At 40.0% G+C, this 25216-nt stretch overlaps 1 protein-coding gene across 2 annotated transcripts; it reads left to right on the forward strand.

Moving 5' to 3' along the window:
- Nucleotides 1–178: 178 nt before the first annotated feature.
- Nucleotides 179–22040, forward strand: LOC140339358 (uncharacterized). 2 transcript variants are annotated; one of them, XM_072424017.1, is made up of 6 exons: nt 179–578; nt 13230–13343; nt 14609–14665; nt 15573–15689; nt 19775–19897; nt 21220–22040. In XM_072424017.1, the coding sequence occupies exons 1-6, from the start codon at nt 357–359 to the stop codon at nt 21451–21453; spliced, it is 867 nt and encodes a 288-aa protein (XP_072280118.1). In that variant the 5' UTR covers nt 179–356; the 3' UTR covers nt 21454–22040. The 2 variants fall into 2 exon arrangements, with proteins under 2 accessions (XP_072280118.1, XP_072280119.1); XM_072424018.1 differs by lacking the exon at nt 13230–13343.
- The last annotated feature ends 3176 nt before the right edge of the window (nt 22041–25216 follow it).

The following is a 25216-nucleotide window of genomic DNA, read 5'->3' on the forward strand; positions in this document are numbered from 1 at the left end:
TTAGACACTCCAGAGAAATTCGTTGGCTTACAAAGTACAAATATATTTGTCAAGGTGAAGTAGCTACACAGCATTGTTGACAGTAATAAAACCATAAGCATACAGAGAAAAGAAAACAATATCCAGGTAGTAGGTGAACTTTGAATCTTCTACACCGTTATGGACAAGGCTGCAGCCTTCTATCAGTTAGTCTTTACTTATATAACTTTCAAGTAAACTCTTCAGGTGATTTTTTATTTCACAATAATAATTACAGAGTTCATAGTGCATAATGTAATATGAATCTCTATTTCCTAGTTGGTGTTTGTGCTTTTACTTCATTCATTTTTACTTTATCTTCAACAAAAGACTTCTAAATGGACTCCAGAGAAGGTCCAATAAGACTGCACTTTCATGATACTGTTCAGATCAACATTCACCCCTCTTCTCAACCACAATGGGATGACCCTCCTCCTGTCCCCATCTCCAACAATGCAGCAGATGACGGTCGTTGGAATGGCCCACCTAATCCAAGGAGGAGGAATGAGACAGAAGAATTTTATCAGATCTTTCTGAGGGCTAAGCCTAAGCTACGCGGGGTAAGTAAAAGTAATTCGTTTTTAGATTATATAAAATCAGTTCAAAACAGTAATTAAAAGAAATGGCAGTAAAATTACAGTTATTTAATATATACATTGTGTGTTATTTATAAAACAATCATTTAGAAGGGGAAACAATTTACATGAGTCCAATCCTTTTAACCATGTTTATGGGTTAAAGTATTTTGTATGTTTGAATTGGTTATGATGGGTCACTTGTTCTTAAATCATTTTTTGTGTAATATTGTTGGCCACTAATAGATGACGCTGTGTATTCATGAAAAGTGTGTAACAAACTCTCTAATAGTAAACGTCAAGAGTTTGTTACACACTTTACATACTGTTCAGATCAACATTCACCCATCTTCTCAACCACAATGGGATGACCCTCCTCCTATCCCCATCTCGAACAATGCAGCAGATGATGGTCGTTGGAATTGCCCACCTAATCCAAGGAGGAGGGACAGAAGAATTTCATCACATCTTTCTGACGGCAAAGCCTAAGCTACGCTGGGTAAGTGAAGGTAATTTTTTTTTTTAGATTTTTTAAAATACTTTTTTTTATTAAAGTTTACAATAAAAAGAATACAAATTCATTTTTTAAAAACATTCTTTATTTAAGACTTTCAAAAGGGTACAGAAAAAAACAGGGAAGGGGAAACATGAATACCTCAAGGTTGAAAAAAATAAAATATACAAACATAACAGCCATAAATAGAATATTCCAAACAAGTTAGTACAAGCTTGGTATAACAATACAAAAAAATCAATTTATAAAAGTGCTAGAGAACCCGTAGATAAAAAGGGAAACAAAAGGGTATGTGGGGAGGGGGGAGTTGGGACATAAGGGAAAAGGTATAGGGGAAGATTCACAAAATGGAGGGATTACTCCTATAGGGGTTCTGCATCAGCCAAGCTAACCAAAGGGTAAGAGTGTGTGGGACAGGTGGAGATTTTTAATTGGGAGTAGTAAGATCCCGGTATTCGTTAGTGATCATGAACTGTGACCATGTACATATACTATTTAATGTACAGCGCTGCGTAATATGTTGGCGCTATATAAATCCTGTTTAATAATAATAATAATAATAATAATATACAATACATGTACCATGTATTGGCCACCTTCCTGCCAGTGCCCCAAATAGAAGATATAAAGTCCTCCGTGCGATGGATTTCATTGACTCTGCCGAGCCATGAGCCAATTGTAGGTGGATCAGGGTTTCGCAAGCAGGCAGCTATACAAGAAATGGCAGCCATGATAAGGTGTCTGATAACCGAGCTTTTATATGCATTCTGTGAAAATGAGTTTTGTTGTAGAAGGAAAAAAGCCGGGTCATCAGGGATATCCTGGTCCGACATTTGTTGAACAATGGACCAAACAGTGACCCAGAAATTCCGCAAAAGGGGACAATGCCAGAAAATAGGCAGTAGTGAGCCTTTCTCTGTCTGACACTGCCAGCAGCAATCTGATACCTCTGAAAAAATGTAGTATAGTTTCTCTGGAGTGCGGTACCACCGCAAAACTACCTTGAAGAAAATTTCTTGGTATTTACTAGCAATGGATGCTTTATGGGTCCAATATAGAATATTTTCCTTTTGTTCCATAGATAGCGAGAGACCCAAATCAGCCTCCCAAGACCTAAGAAATGTAGATGTATAGTCGGGGGTGGGATTTGTAAAAGCCTATAAACAACAGATAGAGTGTGTCTAATACCACCCGCCCCCATGCATAATTGCTCGAAAGAAGTAAGGGGTCTGCAAAAGGATAGGACCGAGTGGAGAGTAGACAAAAAGTGGGTGATCTGCAAAGTTTTCCAGAAAGTAGACAAAAAGTGGGTGATCTGCAAAGTTTTCCAGAAAGTAGACAAAAAGTGGGTGATCTGCAAATTTTTCCAGAAATCTAGTTGAAACTCACCCGAAGCCTCTCTTAACTCTTCCGGACTGGTCCATCTGCTTGATCTAACAAAGTGTACCGCTCTACAAACACCAGAAGAGAGCAATTCTTTGAACCTCCCGTCCTCCAATCCAGGGGGGAAAGATGGGTTGCCCAGAACCAGGAAGAGAGGTGATGGGGAAGGTGAGATGTGTAAACGGTGTAAATTCCGTAGGTCAGGTCCCATGTATATCCCACTGTAGGGTGAGATTTAAGTCCTGGGAAAGTCGATACCGGCAGCCATGGGAGGATGCTTAGGGGTGTTGGGCAAAAACATTTTTCCAGTGATATCCACTGTTTAGAACCTTCATTTCGGCACCAATCCAGTATTTGTGTCAGGTGAGCCGACAAATAGTAATTAAACAAGTTTGGGATTCCCAGACCCCCTTCCGATTTAGGTCTCACAAGCAGAGATCTGCAAAGTCTTGGAGCTTTATTTCTCCAGATATAGTGAAAAAGTTTAGAAGTGAGGATTCTAAAAAAGGACCTAGGAATTTTAATGGGCAACGTTTGAAAAAGATATAAAAATCGAGGGAGAATGTTCATTTTGAAAACATTGATGCGTCCCAGCCAGGAGAAAGTCAGTTTATCCCATTTTTCTAAGTCACCATTCACTGTGGAGAGTAATGGGAGATAATTCTGTTCAAATATTGAGATAGAGAGTGTTTTGGGAATTTTCGTGCCTAGATACGTAATTGCATGGAATTCTCAGTGAAAAGCAAATGATTGTTGGAGGTGGGAGCGGACTACGTTTGAAAGCGTTATGTCTAAGGCTGCTGATTTGGAGTAATTAATTTTGAAATTTGATATGTAGTTAAATTCATTCAGGATTGTCATGAGATTAGGCAAAGAGATGACAGGGTTTGTTATGGCGAACAAGAAATCATCAGCGTAAGCCGCTAGTTTCTGGATCGAGTACCCCATATCTAAGCCCGAGATAGCAGAGGAGGCACGGATTATACGAAGAAGTGGCTCCAGGGACAAAATAAAGATTAAAGGGGATAAAGGACAACCCTGTCTTGTGCCATTGGAGATGGACAGTGGGTCTGAAATCAGTCCATTCACTCTGACCCTGGCTGTGGGCTCAGAGTAAATGGCCCTTATCCATGAAAGCATTGGGGGGCCTAAAATGTGTAGTAGGGTGTGATCCATGTAAAGCCAATCTACTCGATCAAAAGCCTTTGGATGTGTTTGGATGTGGCGTAGTATATCCAATTCAGTACTCTGGTCATGTTGTCTCTGGCTTCCCCACCAGGCATGAAACCAACCTGATCAAAATGAACAAGATTATGCATGACCTTGATCAATCTGGAAGCAAGAATTTTTGTGAAAAGTTTGAGGTCTTGATTAACCCCCCTAGCGTTCTAATTCTGTCATTTTTTTTGCATAGAAATTTTTGTTTATATTGTGGGCCTGAAATTCTTAGGATTAACTCCCGGGTATGATAATTATATTTATTTATTATATTAGAATCATAAATTATATTATAATACACAATTATAATACATAATTATAAAAAATTATGAAATAATAGACCACAACAGTGTAATTTATCAAAGGAACATCAAGGTCAAAGACAAAGTGATATATTCAGGAAGTGATTTATAAGCCATCAAAAGGTCAGATCAAGGTCAGGGCTAATAGTGGGCAAAATGAAAATCAGGGCACTGGGCAATGATGCTTGGTGTACTACAATATGTATTTATACATTTATTATGTGTTTTGTGTGTTTTTCACTGTAAAAAAAATTTAAAAGCAGATTACATAGTAGAGACCATAGGGTGAACAACCCAGACCTTCTGTATAAGGGGATAACCAGTTCTTTTACTTCAGGGGTACAATAAGCCCCCCTATAGACTAGTGCATAATCACGCAGGAGCCTGGGAAGAACTGTGCATCTGGTCTCTGTTAGACTTCTTCTGTATTTGCTGTCATTCAGAATTTGCTGGAGGAATTAAATTCCAAGGGAGTGTAGGCCAGTCTGGAAGATTAATTTGGGGTAGTTCAAATGTTGCCAAGAAAGCAGGTAAGTCTCCCAGTTGACGAAAGGTGGCGGATTTGCTACCTCTGTGCGCATAGAGTTGAAACGGGAAGCCTCATCTGTACTTGATATTGTTGTCTTTCATTTGTAACAGTGGCTTTAGTGCTCGACGGAGTGCCAAAGTGTTGCAAGAGAGGTCAGTCAGGAACATTATAGGACGATTGTTAAAGGTAAACTCCTCTTGCGATCTGGCCTCCTGCATGATGAGTTCTTTAGGCTGGAAGGAATGAACTCGACAAATTACATCTCTTGGTCTGTCTGGGTCCTAACTTTTGGGCTGAGAGTTTGATGAATACGATCAATTTCTATAACATTGGCTTCTGAAGAAGTTCAATTAACAAAGTTGTAGCTGCTGCATGGAGGTCTTTTGGTTCAACTGATTCTGGAAGCCCTCGAATCTGTATGTTGTTATGACGGCTCCGGTTCTCTAGGTTATCCTGCTGATACAGAAGTTGTTGAAGTAGTACGGAGTGCTCATTAAGAGTATGAGTGTGGTTTTGTATATGGGTACGAAGATCTTCAGTTGTTCGTTCCACCTCTTCTATTCTGGAGCCAAGATCAGATCTAAGTGTGGCTAGTTCCGAGCGGAAAGAGTTTTGGATGCGTAAAGGTACGATTCAAAATCTGCATTGGTAGGTAGAGATCTTAAATATGCATCTCTGTCCCATACATCTGAGGTGTCCATGGAGGTTTGTGGATGGCTTGGGGGTCTGGAAGGGTCCTTGTCTTCACCCAGCAAGGAAAGAAAGTTAGAGGATGAATCTTCTTGAGTAAAGTCAGGTGGTTCTAGACCAGGCATGGTGTTAGGGCCACTCCCACTAGGACCAGGGGTTTTGGAGCGAGCAAAAAAAGTTCCTATCTCCCGTTTTTGGGAGGATTGGCTATTAGGTTTTTCCTTGCATATGATAGGCAAAACAAAAGAATAGAGGGCAAATTTCTGAAATTGTATTGGAAAATGTAGTGAGAGGAGGTTAGAAAAGCTTGTCCCCCCGGTTCTATGGTTGTTTATACACCATATGTAAGGCCCAGCAGTGGCGAAGCCTCACATCCTGCAAAATTACCTGCACGTGATTATATGTCTAGAGTCTCTGTTGCAGGGTGAAAGAGGACGATGTGGTCAACGGGACTGTGCGGTGTCACCAGAACGGGTGTATTCCTCCTCTAGGGTGTCTGTCAATCTGCTCTCCGTTGTGGTCAGGCTCCTGGCTTAGCAGGAAATCTGTGTTTTGTACAGCGGAGATGGAGCTGTAAAAGCCGACGGTCTCCTGTAACCGGAATTTGAATACATTAGCATATAACAACACATTGTAAGGGATGGAAGGATAGGAAGGTAGCTTAAAAACTGTATATATGGAATAGGATTTCGGGACAAATACTGGAGTACATTTGCCGAGAAGAAATAGCACAAGGCAAGAGAAACAATAACGAAGGAAGAAGAGAGTAAAGAACAGTGAAGAAGGGGAGAAGAGAATCAAAAAAGACGAAGGAGGAGGAAGAGAGAGAAGGGAAGAGGAACAAGGTAATAGGGGGGAAGGGAGGAAGACTACTGACTGAACAGAGGTGTAAAAATCAGTCCATCAGGTGGGGACCCCCGGTCAAAGATTAGGTAGGTGCTGGTCAGAGGGTGAGGGGAGAATATTTGGGTTCAAGGGAACCAGACCAATTAAATTTTGGTATAGAGTATGGTAAGATAGAAGTTTAGGTAGGAGGTTAATTTACCCTGCTGAGACTCTGCCCATCCAGGACAAGTGGAGCTTGTGTGAAAACTGAAGAGAACCTTCAGTTTGGAGATAAGAGAGAGGTAGTTAGCATGATATAGGGAATCATAGGAAGCCGTCAGGTGAATACCCCAGTATGAGAGAAAGTGACCCATTGGAATTCAATATTGTGTTGCAGCAATGATACTAAGGGTTAGGGCAGTGAGATAACGAGTTCTTTAGTTTAAAAATGATTAAGTATTTAACCTGAGGCTTGACCAAAATCATGTGTAGCCCTATTCTGACCCACTCTGCAGGCTACTGATGTGTTGTGGCGCAACCTATGTGGAGGAACAGGAGCAGAGCCTTTATCTGTGGAAACAGGATGAAATCTCTTATAAGCGCAGTGCCTCCACTCAATTGGGTCTTGTGAGTAACAAGTGCAGTCCCAGTTGAGAATAGTATACTCATAGACAATAATCCACACTGTATTAGCAGAAAGAGTCTCTGTATTGAATAGTAACAACATATGAAATCCAGTGTAACATCAAACTTTGCAATCTTCAAACAGCAGCAGTGTAAAAATGGTAAAGTCCTTTCAGTATGTCTCAGTGAGAGGATTGTGCCATAACTTACAGTCTAAAGTTATACTTTCACTGTGCATACAACAGGATCGGAATCTCTCACTCTCCAGACCATGTCCTTCTTAAGGACTTACCCAAGAATCTCTGCCCCAGGCTAGGTCAGTACTGATGACCTCATTCCCAAAGTGCCGAGAGCACAGCAGCCATCTTGGAACATGGCAAAACACACACTGCAGTAATTATCATAGAATACATTAATGCATAAACAGGCAGTGAAATTACTACATTGTTAATCATGTAAGAGGTATAAAAGGTTGGGTATAGAGACCAAGAGGTTAGAGAGGAACAGCAGGGTATCGCCAGCAAAAAAAGCAAAATTTATGATGTGTATCTGTAATGGTCAGCCCAGATATATCAGGGTGTAAATTAATCAGTTGGGCCAATGGCTCCAGGTCTAACTCACAGAGGGGAGGGGATAGTGGGCAGTCCCGGTGGGTCCCACGATGGATAGAGAAGGAAGCTGATTAGTAACTTGCATATTTGACATACACCATAGGCTTGTCATACAAAGATGACATCCGGTTCAGAAAAAAAAGGCCAAAACCCCACAATTGAATGGTTTAAAAATAATAGGACCAGGAAAGGGGAATGAGTGCTTTTCCAATGTTCAGTGAAAGTACCATAATCAGAGACATAGTGTAGGGCAGAGGTCAGCAAACTCTGGCCTAGCCAGTATTCCAGTCCCTCCTAACGACCCCCATAGTTATTTATTGTTAGATCCGGCCTAATTGATATCATCAAGTTCCCGCACAGTAACCCCAATAACTATGCCTAAAGAGCAGAAGCAACACGTAGCTACCAGTCTAAGGAAGGTTGACCTCGAACGTCCTGGCTTCAACCCCGAAAAGACTGACGAATTATTCTTCATCCAACGTGACAACAAAGCCCTGTGTTTAGTGTGCAACGACACCAACAGCACTTTCAAGTGGTCGAATCTCAAGGAGCATTTCGATGCCAAGCACGCGCACACGTACAGAGACTTTCGTTGATTTCTACCGTCAGCTGCCAGATGCTCGGTTTCCAATGTTGTTAGCCTGTGCCAAGTGTGTGATGGCAATGTTTGGCAGCACTTAATTGTGCAAGCAGCTGTTCTCCAAGATGAAGTTTTGTAAGAACAAGCTGCGCTCTCGGCTTACTGACAATCACCTTAATGACATCTGTTGCTGAACTCCTCATCATTAGAATCTGATATTGTATCCGTCTCTAAGAACATGCAACATCATGTTTCCCATCGATCGTACTGTATTTTTAAATAAAAAAACTTTCCTTGGACATCTTGTTTCTTCTGGCCTAATGTGCCTTCTTGACCTCCTGAAATAGCCTAGTAGTCCAAAAAGTTTGCCGACCCCTGGTGTAGGGTGATAAGCCCCACTTGGTCTTTGTGTATAAGATAGCCGATGATGGATGATAGTCTGGAAGCCAAGACCCTAGCGAGCAGTTTGACATCAACATTTATCAGTGTTATAGGGTGGAAGTTGGATTAAAGAGTATGATCAGAAAGGGGCTTGCGGATCATGCATATGGAGGCTCTCTGGCAATTAGGACCTAAGTTGGAACCTTGACAAAATAAATTAAAGGGATCTACCACCAGGGGCACTAAAAGCTTGCTGAATTTTTATAATAAGGTATTATTATAGGAGAGGAAGGTATTAACTATGCGATTGGGATTGGACAAAAGGCGACCATTAGTAGGCTTGATAGGATGAGAGGAAGGATGAAGATTGCAGTCTATGAGCTAACGTAGTACTAGGTTTGTTGCGGTGGAGAATTTGTGAGCCATTCTGCCCATTTGGCTGCTGCATGGGTGGTAAGAGGGAGATTCAAGTCAGTAAAAGCTTTATCAAGGCAACATCAAGTTAAAGAAGATAGGCTGGACCTAAACTCCAAAGAGGAATCATAACATTTTTGTTCCAATTAAATAAGTTGTTCTCTACGTTTCCTTTTGCGTTACGTTGCCAGCTGGATAAATTCACCCCTAATAACAGATTTATGGGCTTTCCAGAAGGTTCAAGGGGAGTTGTTGTCAGTTTTGTTAAACAAGATATAATCCTGCAAATGAGATTGTATCCATGGGATTGTATCCATGAGAACTGTGTCATTCAAGGAACATACCCTGGCCAGAACCTGGCCATACCAGAAGAGAGGAAGGAGAACAGTTACTGCGGAATGATCTGACCAGGAGTGGAATGTCCAAAGTTGACAAAAAAATATGGTCCATTCTAGTAAAAAGATTGTGGAGAGAAGAAAAAAGTAAAGTCATGTGAGAAGGATGAAACTCCCTCCAGGCATCTAATAGGGAATAATGTTAAAGGAGAGATCAAAAAGTTTGGGATTAATGCAGAGAGATTAGGGAGGAATCAGAACAATCTAGGGATGGGTCGAGGATGAGGCTGGAATCACCATATAACACAAGGGAGGGAAAGGGGTAGAAAAAGAATAGGGGAGATAGAAAGTACAGAAGAAAAAAAATAGAACAGAAAAATAGTAACAGTGTGTTCATAGGAATCACAAGACAAGGAAACTCCTGATCTCATGGCTAACATTGGGCGCCAACATGAATAATCTCCGCTGAGCAGTACGTTTTTGAAGCATTAACAGGAGAGTACAGACAGACATTTGGTAGACCCAGGGGCAAAGGGAGAGAGGAAGGGAGGAGGGTAAAAGCAGTAATAGCAATAAGATGTTTAAGACAACACAAAAGAATCAATGTGCAAAGGTAACAGAGAGTAACAATGTAGCCTAGGGTCGGGACAGGTACGAAGAACCAAGGTGGGTTTCCATAGTAAAGTCAATAAGACACAATTTAGGAGGTGGAGGGGGGTTAGCGTAGTACAAAGGTCCTTGGCTGCTGAAACAACTCTTCTTACCTGGGGAGGCTGAAAGGTGATCTAGAAGGAAAGAGGTGCAGACCAAGGGCTTGCAATGTGGAGCGAGCCGAATCAGCAGCCGAAAAGAGAAACCCCAACGATAAGGTGAAAAGTGTAAGGTTCAGAGTATATCCTGAAGGGGTTTCATAATGCTGCATTTGGAGATTCTAGAAGTTGCCAGGTCAATGTATAGTTGACACTCGAACCCTTGGAAGACCAGAGGACCAGATGCAGATTTGGCTCTGGCAACTTGGATGAGGCTTTCCTCATAATAAAGAAATTATAATAAAGCATAATAAAGCAACTTGACTCAGACATCTTGAGGGGGCCATAGGGCTTGCGACGAGTAAGAGCTCTGTACATTCTTTCTATTTCAAGGCTTTCAGCCTGATTCCTGAAACAGAGCAATCATCGTGGCTTGAAGTTTCATAATGTGTCCCGGAACTCCACGATCAGAAGAATTGAGTGCGAGACCTATTTTTCAGTTCCTCAAGTTTATCTAGTAGGGTGACTTATTCTCCAAACAAACCATCTAATTCTTTGCTCTTTAAGGGGAGCGGGTCTGACATTTCATCACACTTATCTTCCAGAGCTGCTGTTAGGACGCCTATATCCCTTATACGGTTAGAGAGACATTCTGTGATCTGTCTGGACATCTTGTAGAGGGCTTTTTTCAGCATGGAAATGAATTATATGAGGAGGGCAGCCTGCAGGTCTTGTGGAAGTGAGGTATTAGGGGGAGGCTCATCACTAGTGTGAGGGAGATCACGAGGTGATCGCGAGTGAGAAGGCCATTGAGAGGTGCCATTTTGGCATTTCCCTTACCCAGGGTCTCGGCGATCGATTGTAGCTTCATTTGTGGCTTGTGTCAGGAGTTAGACTGTGGCATTTTGGGCTCCTAAGATCAGCCCGGAAGAGAGGATCTGAAAGTTGTCAAGGATGATATGGCGCACCAAGATGATTGTCAGGATGGATGAAAACTGTCTATCAGAGACACAGAGTTACACAATGGCCCTGATTAATGAAAGCTCTCCAATGCTGGAGAGAATACACTTTCAGAAGTGAAATGGGTGATCCAGAAAACATGGAATGGATTTTTAAAAATCATTTGCTATTTGCTAGCAGATGTTTTGAATTCTGGACCAGATCCATTCCTAGTTTGCTGGATCACCTGGCTTCACTGATGAAAGTGTATTCTCTCCAGCCTTGGAGAGCTTTCATAAATCAGGGTCAATGGCCAATAGACGCTGCGCACATGCGCCCAATTTTATAGATTTATTTAGTTCATGGTAGAATGGAAAAGTAACAGAACAGAGCCTCTGTTGTATTTTAACTGCTTCTTAAGTTCCAATTGGGGAAAATACCACTAATTTCCTGATCCTGATGGAATTAGCTACAGGGCAGGAATTGGGCGTAATCTTCTAAACTGAGATGCAGACCAATGAAACTTGGCAGAACCTTGTTTACTAATAAATAACTTGGTGACATTCCCTCAATGCTGATGACAATGGACTTTGTAAAGTGCTGCGTAATATGTCAGTGTAAATACTGGCTAATAATAATACTGTATTGCTTCTCCTTTCCTGGCATAATGGCACCAGTCACCAAGACAAAGAGTAAGGGTAAATCTGTCCATCATGGATTTTGAGAAGGCTTTAAACCTATGTTAAGTTTCAATGCTTTCTGAGTTTCCACTGGGGAAATGTATTCTTACTTCCTGTTCTGGTGACAAGGACTTCTGGGTTAGGAAGTGAGTGAAAATCTTTTCAAGAAGACCATACACAGCAATATAAGTACTTTGCACTACTGCTTGGACCAGAAAAGAAGTTGGGGTAAAGCTTGTACTAAATATTTAAGTGTTGGTGCATATTAAAAAAATGTATCATGGTCAGGAATGAAATGTTTATCTACAAGTATCAGAATAGTAACAGAATAGTAACAGTAACAGAATACAGTCTCTTTAATTCTACCAATCCTTCTCATATCTACTGGTGACAAGCTTCCAGCTCCCACCACTTGCTATGGTTATGAGTATTTTTCATCCCTTATAGATAAATAATATTGTGTTTTACATTCCCTAGACAAAGACTAATACTAAAATAATGGGAGTACAATGGCAAAAAAGGGGACATGCCCTTAACTGATCCAATAAAAGAACTTTGACAAATGGCACAAACTGTGAGGATTGTTTCCACTGACGTTTAATTGTTTGTCTCGGTTTTTAGACTTTGGCGGTGATGACCCCAGGATGTTTGTACATTTAAAAGATATATAACAGAGAAGGATTAGTCACGACAAAGCAGCTCAAGATTCTATATTTGTTACATCAGTTGACAAGCCCTCAAATTGTCAATATGCAAAAAGTAGAAAAACTTAGGATAGAGGGCTCTTTGTCAACAAACAATAATTTTTACTGAAATTAATAGTACTTAAAGAGTCATTCTAGTCAAAGCTCAACTGAACCTAAACATCGTAAGGTATACATATTAGTGTAAAATGACGTTGTGAAGAAAAATTATTAAAATAATGCAAATGTCTCTTTTTATATAAAGTAGGAAATGTGGTGATAGGTCTGCTTTAGGGCAAGGTTTGAACATGCTTAAAAGTATAGCTTGAGTTTTTTAGCTCTAAAGTTTGAGTATAGCTTTGATATTAGGCAGATTACCTTTGCCATGTTAAAACAAACTGAAGGTTCCTATGCTAGGGCATAATTTGTAAGAGACCAAATATTATCTTAAAAAAACTTGGAAATTGAAAAGTATAATAGACCTGAATAGATCAGTGAACAAAATAATAGGTTTACCATAATAAAAAAACTGTGGATCCTACAATTTTAAGGGGTCTATTTATAAAACAGTGAATTTGATATTCATTAAAACATTCCCAGTTTGAGAATCTTCCAGGTCCACGTGTTTCAATTGCTGTATTTGATTCTCCACCAGAATGTTTAAGTAAATGTCAGGTTCAGCAGTGTACTGGTCACTTTTTGCATTACTGCTCTTAATTGAATGAGTGCTTTTTACATACAGTACATTTTTTTTTAAACTGTTGATATTTTATTTACCATGCTAGTTCTTTTTGTCCTTTATTTTATTGTCACTGATCTCCCCTAGAAATGTGAAGTGTAAGGTGTGACTGAAAGTATCCGAGATAATATGTACGAAATCTTGTAACTTTTTAAATTGCTGAGTACCATTCCTTTGAATACTGTCAAGCTAATCCCAGCTACAGCTATAAAGACAGAAGAGGAGGGGCTTCACCCTTTTTTGTTAAAAAAAGGGTTAAAAAAATAATTTACCTTACATAAAGGGTTGTCTACCCTTTTATGTAAAGTAAAAATTCTGATGGTAGGTCCACTTAAAGCCAGTGTCCAAAATATATGGAATGTAAAAACTGAAAAAAATTTACAGAATATAATCCCATAGCTATCATCTAATATATCTTCTTTTACCTTATTTTTCTATAGGTATTCCAGATATTTGTGGCTCACTTTCAGCTTGCACTTGGGGTTGCTCTAATCTATATTGGTGGCAGAAACTATACCCGCTTGAGCTATATCACTTTCTGGGGGCCAGTAATTGTATGTATTACTCTTTATATCTTTTTATATACTTATATTTGCAAATATTTTCTTCTAAAAAATACTGGTTGTTTGGTTGTCTTGCTAATTCATGATTTGAGGTCATTCTTAATCGCTGTCCAAGAACAAGTATGAGAATGTTATGACCTATCTCTGAATTTCTTTATTTTTTTGATTTTGTGTGGTCAGTAGCTTAGATTATTGAAATAAGACATAACTATTGGGGTTGTAAACAGGGCTGGATTTATATTTTTTCTCCCCTAGGCCAGCTAGCTTGTGCTACTCCCCTCCACCCAACTCTGTACACCTCCTAATACCACATGACCTCCCCCCCCCATCCAGGTACCTTCAAGTTGACAACGTGCAGCTCCTTCCCTGCTACCTGATTCCAATATTCAGTGCTAATGTGACCAGACAGGTAAAAGTGTCATGTGAGGTTGCTTGGTTTTGCCAAACCTCTTTAGATTGTCTGGGCAGGTGAGGCTCCTACCCATATGTACAAAGGACAATACACAGGGGAAGGGAGCTGTATGGCATTCACAGGATACTCAGACAAGTCTAGCAGGGCATAGAAGACAACTAGATATGATGAAGGCATTGGCATAGGCTCAAATGCCACCCTAGTGGACATGGCACCCTAGGCCATGGCTAAGGTAGGCCTGTGGGAAATCTGACCCTGGTTGTAAATAGACAAAAGAATGACAGATTTCAGTCATGTGACCAGCTCTTCTCCAATCACAGAACTCTATTTGCTGCTATGAGGAAAAAGAACGCTATTAGCCTCTGTTGGCTTCACAAAGGCCTAAAAAATAAAAAACATGGTTTGTATAGCTGAGTAAAGCAGACAGCAAAATCCACTCTCTGTAGATTTAAATCTATCCCATAGTCAGTTCACTTGAGAGAGACTTTCGGCAAAGGAGCAGCAAAGTAGCCTGATTTCATACAAACCTTGGATACTCAAACTGTGAAGTTTCAAACTGTACCTGTCAACCTGGAAGATTTGGGTGTTCTGCCTTTATCTGTTCTAGCTGTCCTCGTTAAAATAAAAAGAAAGCTATCAGGAATGTAAATCAGGTGGAAATCTCTCATTATTGGTTAAATCTTGGGCATGAGTTCACATATTACGTTTATAAGAGATTGAAAAAACTGCAAGTATTTTTTATTTCTCTATTTCTGATCTATATCAGATATTTAGTTAAAAACAGTGTATATTGAAAATAAAGATAATTATGAAGAATATGAGCTGTATAATGTGTATTTTGTAGTTGGTCACCTCAGGATCCATGACGTTGCGTGCTCGAGTCATTCCATCTTACAAGTTGGTAAGCTACTATGACTTAATTATAAGCATTTACATTTTCTCAATTGCTTTCCTGTTTGACACCAATCAGTGAAATTCCATTGATTTACCAATAAAAAAAGAAAATTTAATGGAAAGTAAGAGTTATATATAAGTTAGGCTGTTGACATTCTTCTATAAAGTACACCAACCTAAAAACTATTTGTATGCAACTTTTTGGAGAATAGAACCTGCATGCTTTAACCATAAATGCTTACCAGTTTTTAAAGGCTGCCTTGGGTATTCCACTGGGTAGACTTAACTCCAATCATATTGTTACACATATGTTTTATACCAGATAGAAATAGGAGTTAAGCATTTCCTAGACAGTAGGGATGTGACAGCCATAGACAATGTGATTGATACCACATCTTGGATGGAAGGACATAATGGGAGCAATCTTCAGTATAATAAATTCCCTAAAAAAGACATGAAAAAAAAGTCCCAGATTATTTTATGATCTGTGCCTCATGTATATATGTTATACCTGGTAGAAACTTGTCGGACCAGGAAATAGAAGCAGTTCTTGGCCAGCAAAGCTGGATAGAGAAAACAGCCTCTGCACTCTTTGTAGGAAACTGGGTGTCTCCACTCTCATTGTGGTTCATATAAGTGAGTAGCATATGAAATAAAGGGCAAGTTAATCAAAAACTGATATAGTCTATGTACATAAGGTCTGATGCCCAGAAGAAATCCTTTAATTTCCAGTTTCCTGCACCCGCGTACTGTACTTTTACTTTTTTTTCACCTACCTAAGTCGCCAATGAGTAAACTTTAGGGCCTCAATATGAAAAATAGAGAGAGAAAACCCATATCTGCAGTTCAAAATCGTTCAAAAGTTGACTTTTAGGTAAAAATAAAATATCTTACATTATGTTTGCTCTGCACAGGTCAAGGCATGTTTCATTCTGCATACCATCAGCTGCATTGTTTCCTTTGCTGGGCTCGCGTTATGCTGTTTTGATGAGTTTAACATAATTGCTTGCAACTCTTGTTCTTTTGGAAATGTGAGTAATAATAAAACATTGATTATAATGATCTGGTGCGAGCTACAGGGCTGTTTCTGGACAAGCAGTGTAACCATATAGTCAGGAGGCCCCCCCAACGAAAGCCAGGATGCAGAGAGGGTTAATGTTGCAGTCAAATTTTCATCTGCAGCCTATCACCAACCAGCTTCCAATGGCAAGCTTCTTGCTTGCAGTGACATCAGCTTACTATATTAAGAAGTATAGAAGTCATGGACACTGCAGGATGCTCTACAACAGTACAAATGCATTAGTAAGTAAAGTAATCCTAATTTATCCTGGCTGACCCTATCATCCTACGAAAGCTATTGGGGTATGGGGGATGTTTTGAGTAATGAACTCTCAGAAATATACTTGTAGCATGGGGTAAAAAAGGCTACAAGAGGCCATACTGGTTGATAATACCACCAGCACCACATATTGTGGAGAGAGAATAAAATCATAAGCAAGATCAAAATCTACACACCGGTTATCTATGGAGGAACAGCATTGCCACTATTGTCATAGGGATAGATGTTTTAGAGCCCACAAGGATAGCTGAATAAAAAATAATTATAAGTCAAGTAATCAATTTACAAGATTTCTGGCATGATCAATAGGCATATATGTTTACAAGTATATTAAAAGGTTTATATAAACATTTATGGATACTTGTGCAAATTTTTGAACATACTTTCAACTAATAAACATTTGTGTGAAATGCTGAATATACTAAAAATCACAATGACATATCACAAATTACATATCTTTTATCCATAGGTGTGTTTTCTGGTCTTCTCTTATTACTGGGTCTCACTCGGCTCATTACCATGCCATCTTCTTCTTGGTGGAACATAAACCTGGTTATTTATAATGGCTAGAACTTACACTGTCTCTTTTCTACCACCCATGAAGTGCGTAGACATGCCATCTTCAATTTATTAGATTATTTTTCTGGCTAATGTTCTGCTCTACCTTTCAGATCCTTTTTTTTCACACATTCTGCTTTCCCTTCATGACCTTCAGGGCCTCAGCTTTTATTTAATAGATTATAATCCTAGTATCCCCCATGACTACACTAACATGCCCTACCCAAAGGGTGCCCAACCTATGGCCTGCGGAGCTTGCAAATCTGGCTGTCTCCTGATTCCCTCTTTGCTCTCTCTGCTCTGTGTTTTATAGGGGATGGGAACATCTCCTATGTTCCGCTATAAAATTGTTGTACCAGGAGAGGGAGCTTCCTGAGCATGCTCAGCGTTAGCTACCTGAGAGTTGGCATGTACTTTAAGCCTGGCAATCAGTTGTGGCTGCTCCCTGCCCACCTTGTACTGTGAGATAATACCAGCAGCATGAGAGCTGTGTCTGTGTCCATGCAGCTGTCATTATCCCCATGTATAAACCATTATACCTCCTTCATTGATTGTCATAGAAACATTAAACATGAGACCCTGAGAGCTGTAACTAAATTAAAATTAGGCCCCCTAAACATAACAAGTTGCTAGATACAGGGTCACAAGCATAAAATCCTATCAACAATCAGAGATATTTTCACATTAAGGGGGGCTATTTCAAGACACCAAATTAGGTTTGCATGTTAGGGATCCTCGGGGGCCACTTCCGACGCAATGAGCCTTAGGGTAATGTCAGTTTGCACTGTGCTGTGGTGCCTCAAATTTATCCTTGCTCCTTCACAAAACTTCAAGGTTGCGTTCAGACTGGCGGTGAGATTGCAGTGCGGTTACCCCTTCCTCATGCCATAGAACCCTTTCCAAAGGGGAAACGCTCAGTACCACTCACTGCCACCTGGAGCCAAATCTGCGGATGCTGCAGTGCGAGGGACTGAGCAGCTTGTGGGGTGCCTGTTACACATAGCTGACCACTTACCTTCTGCGAATCCCAATTTCTCTGAAACAGGGGGATGTTGGCAACTGAAAATGTGGAAGCCTTTAGGAAACCCTTTTTGCCATCCCCATTAAAATGCTATACCCATCATATCATGCTACCCTGTTACACATAGCTATTTCTTTATTCTCGATGTACCTCATATTCTCTGTAAGAAAAGGGAAATGTAACTGCAAGTTCAGGACTTTTATGGTCAACTCCTCCTAAACTTACATCACAGTGATGCCATCGCAAGATAAGAAAAACTTTACCTGTCGTACCGTGCTACCCTGTCACACATAGCTGGCCACTTACCTTCTCTGAACCCTAATTTCTCAGAAACGGGGAGATGTAGGGACCTAAAGATGTAGCAGTAAGAACATGTTCCCCTTGGCTATCTGTCACATGAATTGCCTTTCTCTGGAAGTATCCATTGCAGAGATTTTGGGGGACAAAGAAGGTTAGTGGCCCCCTATAATTGACAGGACGCATTGTATGGTGTAGTTTCTGCTCTTTGGTACAGGAATGGTGAGCAGAGAGCAATATATGACCGGCCAGCACTGTATGATAACTTTAGTTTTGTATCTTTCAATAATAAAATGTCACATGAATAAAATGAGCATCAAATAGTGAGTGCAGCAATTCTTGGTTTGGTCGCGGTACAATATTTATGCCACGATCCAAGAAGATTTCTAAATTCATCCCAGCCATGCGTTCAGTGCTCACTCGATTTTGCCCCGTCAGTGCTGCTGCAGACTCTGCTTCACAGATTACAAATGGGATAGCTTCCACTGCTCTGTGTGCAGAATCACAGAGACAGGCTACAAGATTACTCTATGAATAGGCAACCCACCCGATGTACTCATCAAAACCAAGAAATGATCACAACTGTGAGCAGTAGGTTGCCTGGACACACCTTAGTCAAAACAAGGTTACAATTACTGATGCTGCTTCACAAGTTGCTAAAAGCGAAACCCAATCGGTAATTTAAGGTTGTTCTTTATGTTTCATCCATGTAGGGTAAAGAAACGTGTTTCCTTTAATGCTGGCCCCTAAAGCTACATATTCTCTTTTTCCATTCACTCATTTACAGCCTCATTTTCCTGGGTAATGACATTCTTCGTGTTTCCAGGTATAAGGGATTTACTCTTCTTCCTGCAAAATGATATTGATGTTGCTTGGTTCATTGCAGCTACAACATTTTGTCACCCTGCGTAGGGGAGATAGTGCTAGGTACTTTGTAAACTCCAAGCTTTGAAGTTACACTGTTCTTAGTAATGGTAGTAATGGTAAGGTGATCATTAGCAGTTGTGGTGGCCAGAATTAAAGTGAACCCATCACTTTGTCGTGCATAGGCAATTCATATGTTTACTTTAAAATTATCCCCTTACCTGAACCCCAAAACTAAATCCTAACCGAGTTAAAAGTGTATAAAATCATTTCGATAATTTTCTTGAGTGGAAAGAACTATCCCTTTTCACAATGCCATTGAGAAGAAAAAAACAAGCAAAGTTACCCTTTCAAGATGAAAGATCCCTGCAACAGAAGAAGTATTATACTCACTCCTCCAGTTACCTGCTCTCTTACAGAGCTACAGTCTCATTCAACACTTATAAGACAGTCGAATGTGTTCCCGGCCACACGCTGTGGTTTCATTCCCTAATCCATATATCATTGCCTAGTCCAGTAGTGAAATAGAGATCGAAGGATAGGATCATAGTATGAGGTGGAGGACAAAGGCATACATTGCTCCCACAAGTCTTGATTGACCAGAGAGAGTGATGGAAGCTGCAGCCCTGATTTCACAGGGAAGGTAGATCACCTGGGCCATTGAAGGGGCGAATATATAAGCTCTTTGTTTTTGCAGGGTGCATTGATCTTTAAATACTTATGGGAGATAATTTGTCAGACTCCCCACAAAGGTACGGACCCAATGGGACTAATTTAAAAAAGCTCCTCAAGACTGCAGAAGATGGGTGAACCTGATGGTTTGCTGGATCACCTTGGTTCTCCCATGATACAGTGAGCACACAATGAGTCTTTTTTAATAAAATATTTAAAACTTCTGTATACCATGGGACAATAGTGGATGCGTGACCTGATGACATAGAAAAAGAAAATCATTTATGGCTAAGTAAAGGCCTTAAAACTTCTTGAAATAAACAACAGTATCAACTAAAGCTAACTGAGTATAATTTTGCTTTCAGATTGGAACCCTCTCCATTATCACCTTTCTTCTAATGACAAATGTAGTGCAGCTGCTTTCATCTGGATGTATACTTATATTCAGCTACCACTCTCTGAAATCTATTCCAAGGAATCCACCACAGGTAAGATGTGTGAAACATGGAGATGAATGCAATAAAACTTCAGCTAAAAATTATTTTTAGTTTTTATGAGCATAGGGATGGGTTACATGGTTACATTTCCTCTCTTGGTCACATTTGGATGATTTGAAGTATGTTAGGCTTCCTGTTTCCCATTTGGTACATTCTAAAAAAAAACCCCACATACCCTTTGAGATAGCAACTATCGCAACAAAGTATATTGGTGGTGTGTGCGTGGTGGGAAGGGGGGGGGGGGGTAATCATTTTTTTTTTGGAAAATATGTGGATTTTGGAATTGGAAATTATGTGGAATTTAAAACTGGTGTGGCCTTTAAAGCTTAGCAGTCTGTATTGGGAGTATGAACAATTATTGGTAAAGGGATACTAGTAATGATCACCAATAGTCAACCAAACCTGCACCATGTGTCACAGCCTTTGAACATCATTACGTCTAGTGTGTCTGTATATTGTCTTCAACAATCCTCTCTAGCATTAGTTATGTAATTATACCTACCCAACATAAAATACTAGCCAAAAAGCTAACCAGTATCTCAGCATTAATAGAAAATAAGGGGGGAGGTATTGTGTAGACTGTATAAGGAAAGATGGTGCAGCCTATGATAAGGAAGATACAACAGAATAATGAGAACCCAAGAACAATAATTCAAAGTTTTACTGCATCCAAATGCAAAGCAGTATACAGTACATAAACATAATCTTTAGATATAATAATACAGAAGGAAGAAAGATTGTGAAGTGCCTACTGTGTTTAAAGTTAAGAGTAGACTATTGTTAGTATCACCTGATCTATATATAAAAAAAATTAGAATTATTAATAAAAACTATCACTGATTACAACATAGTTGACATTGGGGACAATTAAAAAAATGTCTCCTATATTGGAGGTCATTGGAAAAAAATTTTTATACATTGGAGGGCATTGGAGAAAGTTGAGAGAGCTGTTGTAAGCATTCACTTACCTGATAAAAGAGGTAGTAGAATTTCCCTGCTCCAATTCCAGACTCTGTTCTTGTCCACTTGGGAATTTAAGCTGTTCCTACCCATCATTGTTTGTTCCAGCTACTCCCATTACATCTTCTGCAAAATGAATAATAATATATAATAGCAGGAGTCACTAATAATGGACAGCAGATGTGCAGACCTGAAACTTCATGAGAGAGATTTCTCTTTTAGAATAGGAGAAGATAAAAGAAACTGCAAGGTGGTTTAGCTCGCCAACATTCACCAAACATTTCCACGGGGTAATTGTGAAACATTATTACAAAAGATAAATATCACTTAACTGTGAATTCTTTTTTTACCAGACAACCGCAACCCCGAACCTTGGTGTTATTTCTCTTGATCCTCCAGCCTATTCTGAAGTGTCAACAACGCTTCCTCAACCATCAGTATTATCCCAATCATCGATGTTTCTACATCCATCAACATTTCTACATCCACCAGAATCTGCAGAGCCACCAGTGTACAGCAATCTCCCAGAGTATTTTCAGCCCCCCGAGTTTGTTCAGACTGAAGATCCACCACCACCTTACTCATAGTAATGCACATCGAGATCCTGAATTCTGATAAAACCTTGGGAATAAGGAAGTCAAATAGCACAGCTTTGACTGGCTGGCAGGAAACAACGCTTCTTGTAAAGTTGAAAGTGTAGTTCACTGCCTGGCTTCTTCAACTCCTGATGATTGTACCATAGACAATTTTGAACCAAAAATCCAGGCAAAAAGCTAAATACACAGAAAAAATAAATATATGATATCAGCCAGAAGCCTCCTGGGATCCATGGCATATGTATCCTGGGAGGCACATATGAGGTTTACCCTCTTTTTTTTTTTTAAAGGGTTTTAAACCCTCTCCTCCAAAACGTTTAGGTTCAATTTAAGTGTACTTTCTCACAATGTGAACCTACCCTCCTCTCCTAAACTACCCAAACCTAAACTAACTAACCAAACTGTATATGACATAAAGCATAATATGGTCCCTGGCTGCCCCCCAGACCCTCACATTATAGTCGTTTCATTTAAAACATATATTCTTGTACAATATGTATATCTATATTGTGTGTTACATGTCCCTTGTATGGCTCTTGGAGAAGTGACAATTAAAGTAATAATAAAAGTATAACATGAACCTGTTTAGAAGTCTTCTTATCAAGGTGGTCCAACTATACCTTAAAACAGCAAATACAACTTTCTCCTTGCTTATTTAAGTGTTTTTTGGATTCATGCTGCCACTCGTTAGAAAACAAAAAAATTGAAGGAGTTAAGCATGAATTTTATTATGACACATGCCAAGAGACCATATGTCCCTACATCCAACACTAAAGCAATGGCTTGGTAAGGCAAGTTTTGAATCTTTGCTACAGCATTCTGCCCTCACTGTAAAGGTTCTCTACCAATACACCTATATAACAACCACTAAGGAAAATGCAAATGTGTAATATTGTATATTATGGAGAATATGACTGGAGGAGCTGGAACGCACAAAACTTGATGAGTACAAAGTCTGGAATGATAGCAGGGAGATTTCACAGATTTCTGACCTCCATCTCAATATTGGTATTAGTAAAATGTGCAAGATTTGCTGTCCCCAAAAGATCTGAATCGTGGGGGATTACTGAACCCTCCTTTATGTCCAGAACGTTACTAAGCAGTGAACCCTATTAAAGTCTCTGTGGGTTGAGTTTTGATACTATTATTTGACCATTTTCAAGACCAATAGGCAATTACAGTCTTGGCTTTGTATATTCCAAGAAAACTTGTCAAATGATTGAGGACAGGAACACTGTTGTGGTTAGTAAGGGGAAACTTTTCAGGACAAAGCAACAAATTTACTGTAAAGGTTATTCTTTAAGGGTTACTGATAGTTATTATTTATTCATCTCAACATGACCAATGACACCTACCTTTCCTACTGCCTATAAACTTATGTTTTTGCTAAAATTGCACTTGTCTTTAAATTGATCTCAAATGCCCATGTACACTAAATCTAAGATGTTTTATGACCATAAATATTTAGTTGAAAGAGGTTCTTTGTTACTAGCCTTGAAATGATAAGTATGTGTTGTGGAGCCTTTTTTGGCCCTCAGTCTCTTGCAATATGCAGGGCCAGATTTATACTTTTATACTGGCTTCCCTAGACCAGCTAGCCTGTGCTGCTTTCCCACCTTCCACCAACCGCTAGGAGAGAGGGGGAGAAAAGAGTAGTAGTCGAGAAATAGAGATAAGGAGGAGAGAAGAGAGAGAGGGGGAAGAGATGGAGGGAGAAAATAGAAAGTGAGAATGGTGGGGAAAGAGAGGGAGAATGAGAAAAGAGAATGGGAGGAAAAGAAGAGCAATAGGAAGGAAGAGAGAGTGAGGATAGAGGAAGTGAGATGGGAGAGTGAGAGTAAAAGGGAAGAGAGAAAGGGAAAGAGTGAGGGAGTGAAGAGAGAGAACAGAAGGAGAAGAGAGGAGTTCGGGAGGGAGGGAGAAGAGAGGACGGAGGGTGAGGGGTAGGAGAAGGGGTATTAAAAGCAGAATGGGAAGGAGAGAGACAGATACAGATATCACCCTGGGCAGATCTCATCAATGTATGTGACCAAAAACTTTGTGCTCCCTGTCACAGTAGATCTTGTCGGCAGCAGCCACAGCTTCCAGTTCCACATAAAGATATTGTAATACCGCCGCTCAGTGATCATGCATTGTGGAAATTTCGGCCCTGGCAATGTGGTGGTACCATCAAAAAATACACACACTGTACACATTGTTAGGGTGACCTGTTGAAGTTTAAACCAAGCATCAGAATGGGGAAAAAAGAGGATTTACATGACTTTAAATGTGGCATAGTTGTTTGTGCTAGATGGGCTGATCTAATATTTTCAATAAACTGCTGCTCTGCTGGGATTTTCAAGCACAACCATCTCCAAGGTTTACAGGGAATAGTCTGGAAAAACCGGGAAATATCCAGTGAACATCAGTTCAAAATGCCATGATCCCAGAAGTCAAAGGACAACAGACTGGTTAGAGGTGATAGACAGGCAATAGTAAGCTAAAAACCCACTTGTTACAACTGAAGAACATCTCTGAATGCACAGCATGTCAAACATTTAAAAAAGTGGACTACAACAGCAGGAGACTTCACTGAGTGTCAGCCCAGAACAGGCACTCCAAAAGGCTGCAAAGGTTTACAAGGCCTCACTAAAATTGGACAACAAAATGTTGCCGGGTCCTACAAGTTTCCATTTCTGTTGCAGAATGGTAGAGTCACAATTTGGAATCAACAACGGAAAGCCTGGATCCATCTTTCATTGTATCAATGGTTTAGGTCGGTGGCATAGTTTAATGAAGTAGGGGATATTTTCTTGGCATTCGTTGGGCCCCTACCAATTGAGTAACATTTAAATGCCAAAGTCTACCTTGGTATTATTGCTGGCCATGTCCATCACTTTATGACTGCAGTGTACCCATCTTCCTATGACTACTTCCAGTACTCACATTTTCTCCACAGTTACCAGATCCTATTTCAACAGAGCACCTTTGGAATATGATAGGTAGGGAAATTGGCAGCATGGATTACGTTTACTTGTTTCTGTAATTTAAAACTTATTACCAAAGACTCGATGATCCTCCTTGTCTCCAGGCGTGCCTATGGCATTCTAGTGACCACGATCAACACGGAAGCAGATCCACACTGCTGTAGTCAGTTTGTATTTTTTTAGGTTCCCCTTGGAGATATAGAATTTTGTGCTAATGCATTGTATGCATGGAGTCCTGTGGTCGGCTGACACTTCCCCAGCCCTGCCTATTGCCATTGGCATGGACTGTAGAAAGGAGTCATGCTGTCTAAAACAGTAATAGGACGACACCACACCCCTCTGCAAAGCTGTATAATTAAAGTAAATAGAGACATTTACCTTTTTTTAACACTTAGATACACACTTCTTCATACAGTGTAGCACTTGGCATTTCCTAAATCAGGTAGTTCCTATCTTCTAACAACCAAAAAACAGGGCTCAATGTTTGCAAATGCACACAGTGGGAAGTGTTCCAGTTAGCTAAAGATTGTTAAGGATGAGAACATTACCTAATCTTTCTGCAATAAAGTGGAACCCCAGTCAAAAAATTTGCAAGTTTTGGATACAATGGGAAAGAGTTAAAAAATTTACATGGTTTTATAACTGATTGTCTCCACAGACCTAGAAACAGGGAGGCCCCAAATACAATGCATTCAGGGCCCTTGACAATTGTCCACTTTTCCGTCCCAAAAGCCAGTGCTTATATAAACTAGGAAGTGAAAGAAAATCACAGAAACTGATGTCCCCTA

The sequence above is a fragment of the Pyxicephalus adspersus genome, chromosome 10 (genome assembly GCF_032062135.1).
Source record: "Pyxicephalus adspersus chromosome 10, UCB_Pads_2.0, whole genome shotgun sequence".
Classification (NCBI taxonomy): domain Eukaryota; kingdom Metazoa; phylum Chordata; class Amphibia; order Anura; family Pyxicephalidae; genus Pyxicephalus; species Pyxicephalus adspersus.